Below are 8535 nucleotides of genomic sequence, written 5' to 3' on the forward strand. Positions count from 1 at the left end.
CGCCTTGGGGTGTATACTGTTACAAGATGATGCCATTCGGTCTAAAGAATGCTGGGGCTACTTACATGAGGGCCATGACAACCATCTTCCATGATATGATACACAAGGAAATAGAGGTATATGTGGACGACGTCATTATCAAATCCAAGAGGGCTGCAGATCACATAGCATACTTGAGGAAATTCTTCGACAGGCTCAGGAGGTACAATTTAAAGTTGAACCCCGCAAAGTGTGCATTCGGGGTTCTCGCAGGAAAGTTGTTGGGATTCATTGTCAGTCGCCGGGGGATCGAGCTAGACCCGACTAAAGTCAAAGCTATTCAGGAGTTAGCACCACCTAAAGCAAAAAGGACGTGATGAGCTTCCTGGGACGGCTCAATTACATCAATCGATTCATAGCACAGTCCACAGTAATATGTGAACCCATCTTCAAGATGCTGAGGAAGGATGCCGAGACAAGTTGGATCGAGGATTGTCAGAAAGCTTTTGACAAAATCAAGGAATACCTATCCACACTGCCAGTTCTGGTGCCGCCAGAACCAGGACGACCTTTGCTACTTTATCTATCCGTGTTAGATGGAGCCTTCGGATGTGTTTTAGGAAAACATGATGAGACAGGAAGAAAGGAGCAAGCCATATATTACCTGAGTAAGAAATTCACACCTTATGAAGCACGGTATTCTCTGCTTGAACGCACTTGCTGTGCTCTGGCCTGGACAGCCCAGGAATTGAGGCATTATTTCTGTGCCTACACTACATACCTCATATCCAGAATGGATCCCCTGAAGTACATATTTCAGAAGCCCATGCCTACTGGGAAGATAGCTAAATGGAAGATACTACTGAGTGAGTTCGACATCGTCTATGTAACTCAAAAGGCAGTCAAGGGGCAAGCATTGGCAGATCACCACGCCAAAAATCTGGTGGAAGGAGAATACGAACCCTTGAAAACGTATTTTCCTGATGAAGAAGTATCATTCGTAGGAGAAGACATTGCTGAAGCATATGACAGTTGGAGGATGTTCTTTGACGGAGCTGCAAATTTCAAAGGAGTAGGCATTGGAGCAGTTTTGGTGTCAGAAACGGGTCAGCATTATCCCGTATCTGCTAAACTCAGATTTCCCTGCACGAACAACATGGCGGAATATGAAGCCTGCATACTAGGGCTCAGCATGGCAGTCGACATGAACATTTAGGAGTTGTTGGTGATCGGCGACTTAGATTTGCTTGTGCACCAGGTACAAGGAGAGTGGACCCCAAGAATTCCAAGATACTGCCATATTTGCACCATGTGCAGGAATTGAAAAGGAGGTTCACAAAGATAGAATTCCGACATGTGCCCAGAATTTAGAATGAGTTTGCCGACACATTAGCCACTTTGTCATCCATGATACAACATCCAGATAAGAACTGTATCGATCCCATCCCAGTGAGGATCCATAATCAGCCGGCATATTATGCTCATGTCGAGGAAGAAGCAGATGGAAAGCCTTGGATCCATGACATCAAAGAATACTTATCAAAAGGAGAATACCTGGAGCATGCAAATCACATTCAGAAACTCACACTCCGGAGATTGTCAAATCACTTCTTCCACAACGGAGGGAACTTGTACAGAAGAACTCCTGATTTGGGGTTACTAAGGTGTGTCGAGGCGAAGGAAGCTTCTTAGCTACTTGATGGTGTGCATGTTGGGACCTGCGGTCCACACATGAATGGTTTTGTTCTGGCCAAGAAAATACTCAGGGCGGGTTACATTTGGATTACCATGGAGACGGATTGTGTTCAGTATGTCCGCAAATGCTTTCAATGTCAAGTGCATGCCGATATGATAAAAGTGCCGCCAAACGAGCTCAATGAAACAAGCTCACCTTAGCCATTTGCCGCCTGGGGAATGGATGTTATCGATCCGATTCAACCCACTACTTCGAACGGACACCGGTTTATTCTGGTAGCCATTGATTACTTCACAAAATGGGTAGAAGCCGCATCTTACAAAGCTGTAACCAAGAAAGTCGTCGCAGACTTTGTCAAGGATCGTATTATCTGCCGATTTAGAGTTCCTGAGTCCATTATTACTGACAATGCCGCCAACCTCAACAGTGATCTGATGAAATCTATTTGTGAAACTTTCAAAATCAATCACAAGAATTCCACCGCCTACAGACCTCAGATGAATGGAGCCATAGAAGCTGCCAACAAAAACATTAAGAAGATACTAAGGAAAATGGTGGAAAATCACAAGCAGTGGCATGAGAAGTTACCCTTTGCTCCGTTAGGGTACTGCATCACAGTTCGCACGTCAACCGGGGCAACCCCTACATGTTGGTTTATGGTACCAAGGCTGTCATCCCAGCCGAGGTAGAGATGCCTTCTTTGAGAGTCAAATAGGAAGCTGAACTCAGCGGTGCGGAATGGATAAGGAACTGCTATGAACAATTGGCCCTTATCGATGGAAAGAGGATGAACGCAGTATGCCACAGCCAACTTTATCAGAACAGAATGTCTAGAGCTTTCAACAAAAGAGTCAAACCAAGACAGTTCGCACCAGGGCAGTTGGTATTGAGGAAAATCTTCCCTCATCAAGATGAAGCCAACGGGAAATTCTCTCTTAACTAGCAAGGTCCGTATATGGTTCACAGGGTCCTGATAAGAGGAGCACTCATACTTGCAGAGATGGACGGAGAAATCTGGCCAAAACCAATCAATTTAGACGCAGTTAAGAGATACTATGCCTAGATTATTTCACATTTCTTTTCTGATATAATTGAACTACGCTTGACCTGATTCCCGTTTAAGAGGGGATATGTAGGCAGCCTTATGAGTTCGGTCATATCATAATAAAATTTTCATTTCCCCCAAGATTAGAAACTGGGGCAGAATTTTGAGGGGGATCCTCAAAATTCTGGGGCAAGTGCAGCCAGCGCCATCACATGCCAGGAAGCCAGTAATCAGTTAAGAACTGGGGCAGAATTCTCAAAATTCCGAAGAAGATTCAGCAGGGTCCGCCATCCGCAAACAGTTAAAAATCATCTACCAAACTGGGGCAGAATTTTGAGGAGGACCCTCAAAATCCCAACATAAGAGAGCTGCAATACCTTGAAATGTGTCACAGTCGCTAGTTCATCAAAAACTGCTTGATATATCAATAGGCTTCCAAAACGATTCTATTTTATCAATGAATGCATATTTTTCAAAAATTCTATTTTCATAATGTCAGGTGCTACCTAGGGGAACTCGAAGGGGGGTTTCCAGAGCGGAGCAGAGCAAGGCCAGCAGACGAAGCAAGAACCAACCTCCCCATATAAAACTTACGATTTTTCTTTGAACGCAGGCATATTTGACGTAACGGTAGCATTCGCGAAACATGTATACACAAAGCAAATTCACCATCCATCCGGCCATCAGACACTGAATATATCCTAGCTAAGATATACGCTACCCTTATCTGCTATTCTCTCTTTGCATGAGTCTAATCTCTGACTCCGCATTTGCATGATTCTAATCCTTGACTCCATACTTGCATGATTCTAATCTCTGACTCCACATTTGCATGAGTCTAATCTCTGACTCCACATTTGCATGAGTCTAATCCTTGACTACATACTTGCATGAGTCTAATCTCTGACTCCACATTTGCATGAGTCTAATCCTTGACTCCATATTTGCATGAGTCTAATCCTTGACTCCATGTTTGCATGAGACTAAGCTCTATCTCCCATCTTGCATGAGTCTAATCCTTGACTTCATATTTGTATGAGTCTAATCTCTGACTCCATACTTGCATGAGTCTAATCTCTGACTTCATATTTGCATGAGTCTAATCCGGACTCCATATTTGCATAAGGCTAAGGACTGCCTTCTCTTTGCATGAGGTTAAGCTATACCTCCATATCTGCATAAGGCTAAGCATTGCCTTCTATTAGCATGAGACTAAGCCCCGTCCCGAATATTGCATGAGGTTAAGCTCTACCTCCATATTTGCATAAGGCTAACTCCTGCCTCCCTCTTGCATGAGTCTAAGCCCTGACTCCCTATTTGCATGAGGCTAATCCTTGCCTCCATATTTGTATGAGGCTAATCCTTGCCTCCCCACTTGTATAAGGCTAATCCTTGCCTACCCACTTGCACGGGACTAAGCACTGTCCCTCTTTGCACAGATATTGCTCTATTTCTACTACTATCTACCTGCTTTTCAATCGGGCTAAGCTCTGCCCTCCATTTCACAAGACTAAGCCTTGTCTTGTTACATCATATTATTGCATCTCATGGGCTGAAACATCACCAATCTATCCAAAGGCGTCATAGTCTAATGTCATCATTCTTATAGCCGGAAGACACCATGCTATGGCCTGAGGATCCCTCAAACTTGCATATCATTATTCAAAGGCATCATGGTTCGGAGGCACCATTTTCATGGCCCGAGAACACCATTTCATGGCCTGCAAATCCCTGACTAAATAATTCATGGCCCAGGACGTCATGGTCCAAGGACGTCATCTTTAACCGTCTGAAGACAACCTTCATGGTCCAAAGGGAATCTGCATCATGTTTGAGTTTTCGCAAATACGTTTGTAGCGTCTTCTATCTGCAGCTAACCAGTAAGCAACCACTATCCTAGCAGGAGCGATCTCACTCCAGTTCCCTCCAACCATCCCGAGCCTTAACCGCTCATCGTAGCTGCTTCCACATCTCGTGTTCGTTCTTGCAATAATTTCATCGGCAACTCCGCGGGTGAATCCAGAACTACACATGGCCTGATTCCTGTAAGACCAAGGATATGTAGGCAACTCAAAAACCGGAGTTCGGCCTCCATCTTTCAAAACATCCCATCCGGTCAAAATTGGCCATCATTTCTTTACCCGAAAACTCTTTCATCCTTTTCGGGTAAAGAGGGGCAGTTGTTTATACCCAATTTTTCCCTATATATTTTTAAATATGCATAAATACCTTCTTTTTTATTGGTAATTAATTTTTCATTACCAGGGAAAATATTTACAAGTAAATCAAACCCTTACAAGTTATCCTTCTTTGCTATACTTCACCCCTCCCCATTTCCTGTTATTTACACATTTACCTATCTATTACATTGGGTACCAGTCTAGTCTATGTAGTATTTTCTCTGTATGTTTGCTACTTCGACAGTGCAGTTCTTGGATTATCTTCTTACATATTGCTTCACATCCTTCTGCCTTAGCTTGAAAAGTTCGAGCATTCCTTTCTTGCCACACATGATACACTGTTGCTACTATTGCCATTTTGTATAACTCAGCAGCAGTTGTTTTCCTCTTTGTCTGCATCTCAGCCCATCATAGTTCCTCATCCCAGCCATTTATTGGTCTTTTAATCCCTTGCCATGCTAACAGTGTGCTCCACAATGCTTTTGCATATGAGCATTCAAAGAACAGATGCTGTATGGATTCATTAGCTTGCTTGCACAGGACACATTCTTGATCCACCTACATTCCCCAGCTTTGTAGTCTATCCCTTGTGTATAACTTCCCATGAGCTGCCATAGTTAGCATATATGTCCACCTAGGGCAGCCTGTGTTATGACAAACTACTCTTCTCCAACTAACTTTGTCAAATCTTCCATGCAGCCTGTGGTATATGTTTTTAATCGAACAGTTCTTCAACTTCATGATATCCTCATGGTTGAATCCTGCCTCCATAAATGTTTTCTTTGCTTTCATGATCTTGCTCACCATCCAAGATGCTTGTTTCAGTTGAACATCCCATATGTGTCTGTCTTTGATGTAGTAGCTGTGCATCCACTGAATCCACAACTTCTTCTTTTCTTACATAGGTTCCAGAATTGTTTACAAATAGCAGCCTTGTTCCAGATGGTTATATTCATAATGTTGAACCCTCCAGCAGACTTGGGTAGAAAGACTTTCTCCCATGCCAATAGAGCCTTCTTAGACACACTCCCTTCTCCTGTCCACAAAAAGCTTCTACACATTGCTTCAATTAGCTTTGTGATCTTTTTAGGAAGCACAAAGATTTGTGCCCAGTAGGTCTGTATAGAGAATAGAACACTCTTTATCAGTTGGATCCTGCCAGCATAAGACAGAAATTTGGCAGTCCATGAAGCTATTCTTCCCTCTATCTTGTCAATTAGAGGCTGGCATTGTACTATGGATATTCTTTTTGAGCTTAATGGGGCACCTAGATATCTTACTGGCAACTCTCCTTTCTGGATTCCTAGAAATTCTAGGATTTCCTCTTGAGCAGCTTGTGATACCCCTCCAAAGAAAATAGAGCTCTTGTGTTTGTTAATCACCAGACCAGAAGCTTTTGAGAACTCCATGAAGCAATGGAACAGAAGCTTAACTGATCCTATATCACCCCTGCAAAACAATAAAAGATCATCAGCAAACCCAAGTTGCAAGATTTTCATCTTGGCACACTTAGGGTGGTAGTTGAAGTCTGGGATCTGGTTCAATGTCTTTAGACTTCTTGTTAAGTATTCCATTGCCAGTACAAACAAGAATGGAGACATTGGGTCTCTTTGCCTCAACCCTTTCTTAGCATCAAAAGGTTTTGTCAAATTTCCATTTATCACAACTGTATAGGTAACAGTTTCCATGCAGGCCATAATCCATCTCACAAATTTGTCTGGGAAAGCCAAAGCATTCAGCACTTGTTCCATGAAAGTCCATTCAATGAAATCATAAGCTTTCTGCATATCCAATTTCATCATGCATCTAGGTGAGACCCCTCTCCTTCCATAGCCTTTCACTAGTTCATGGCTTAGGATAATGTTATCAGTAATTACTCTTCCAGGCATAAATGCTGACTGAGTGTTGTCAATTAAAGCATCCATAACTCCTTGCAATCTCTTAGTTAACACCTTGGAGATCACTTTGTACAGAACAGTGCAGCATGAGATAGGTCTGTATTCTTTAACACTCACAGGATTCCTGACTTTAGGGACTATAGTGATTGCTGTGCAGTTGATAGGTCTGTACATATGTGTTGTTTCAAATAATTCCAACACAGCCTTCGTTATATCCTCTCCGCCAATTTGCCAGGCCTTCTTAAAAAATACAGCATTAAACCCATCATAACCAGGTGCTTTGAGGTCACTGATGTCCTTCAGGGCTTCCCATACTTCCTCTTTGGTGACTGGCTTGATCAGCTGAACCTGTTGTTCTCTATTTAACGTTGCACCTAGTTTCATAATATTTGGATTGATAGCTGGAATACTTTCAGCTCTTGATCCCAGTAGTTTTTTATAGTACCCTAGTATTTCTGCTTCTATATCATCCTCCATTACTAGTTGAGCTCCCACATCATTTGTTAGACTTTGGATTTCATTCAAGTGGTTCCTATTCTTCATTTGTGCAAAAAAAAATAGGCTGAGTTAGAATCCCCCTGTTTCAACCATTGGACTCTAGACCTTTGTTTATATATGCTTTCTTCTATCTTTCCCCATTTTTCTAACTCACACTTCAATTCTTTCTCTTTCTCAACCAGCTCTATATTCTGTAGTTTAGAGCTCATTTCCTCTTGTACTCCCTGCAATTCCCTCCTAATCTCTTTTATCCTTTCATCAACCCCTTTGTATTGTTGTGTGTTTATATTTTTGATTATCTCCTTTATACCTTTAAGATTGTTCCATACTGCCTGCATAATTCCATTTGTGCTCCTATCCTTCCAAGCTACTTCAATGTGCTGCATGAATTGAAGATGATCAGCAATGCAGTTGAAAAACTTGAATGGCATGCTCTTCTTTCCTTGTGCCTGACTGATCACTAGCTTCAGTGGTGAATGGTCAGACACCATTGGTTCAAGCAACTGCACTTTCACATTTGGCATTGTCATCATCCAAGTTATATTTACAAGTCCCCTGTCAATTCTGCTATATGTATGGTTGTTAGTCCATGTATAGCTCCTTCCCACATATTGCAATTCATTCATCCCTGTGTCCCTCATATACTCCTTAAAGTCTTTTGTTTCCATTTCTTGTACCTCTGAACCATACTGTTTATCTTGAGGATGTAATACACCATTATAGTCTCCCATAGCTAGCCAAGGCCCCTGCTGAATGCTGTGTATTTGCCTCATCTTACACCATAACTTCAATCTATCTTTAATAGTAGGTTAGTTAAAAATACGAATTATATGGTAAAATGTGAATTAATTTTTCTCTTTTACTAACAAAATAGTAGGTTAGTTAAAAATACGAATTATATATTTACTGTGTCGTAAAAATTAAAATAAATAAGGATATAATTTTTGAAAGATTATTCTATGCACGTGGTATTGTCGCAACTAACAAGTATCGTATAGCTTCAATGAGTGTAACTTTACTATGTTCTTTATCTTTTTCATCAAACATCTTAATTACCGGGATATCTCTTGTCATTCCACTTGGCATAAAAATTACAACTTTATTTTATAGCTTTATACTATCATATTTGTAGTTCAATTAGTTATGAATTATTAATAACTAAATTTAATAATACTTTCTTCATCCGATGTCCTTCTTACTGAAATAAATTTTTGTATCCTAAAGTTGCAATATAGCATT

General features: G+C 41.4%; 1 protein-coding gene across 1 annotated transcript; it reads right to left on the reverse strand.

Annotated features, from left to right (window-relative positions):
- Nucleotides 1-7337: 7337 nt before the first annotated feature.
- LOC109237108 lies at nt 7338-8069 on the reverse strand. The gene has a single exon (XM_019403369.1). The coding sequence runs from the start codon at nt 8067-8069 to the stop codon at nt 7338-7340; it is 732 nt and encodes a 243-aa protein (XP_019258914.1).
- Nucleotides 8070-8535: the final 466 nt, after the last annotated feature.

The sequence above is a fragment of the Nicotiana attenuata genome, unplaced genomic scaffold, assembly GCF_001879085.1.
Source record: "Nicotiana attenuata strain UT unplaced genomic scaffold, NIATTr2, whole genome shotgun sequence".
Lineage (NCBI taxonomy): Eukaryota > Viridiplantae > Streptophyta > Magnoliopsida > Solanales > Solanaceae > Nicotiana > Nicotiana attenuata.

Bases quoted from the DNA above. Each gene is read 5' to 3' on its own strand.
- LOC109237108 (XM_019403369.1), bottom strand. From the start codon at position 8,069: ATGAGGCAAATACACAGCATTCAGCAGGGGCCTTGGCTAGCTATGGGA.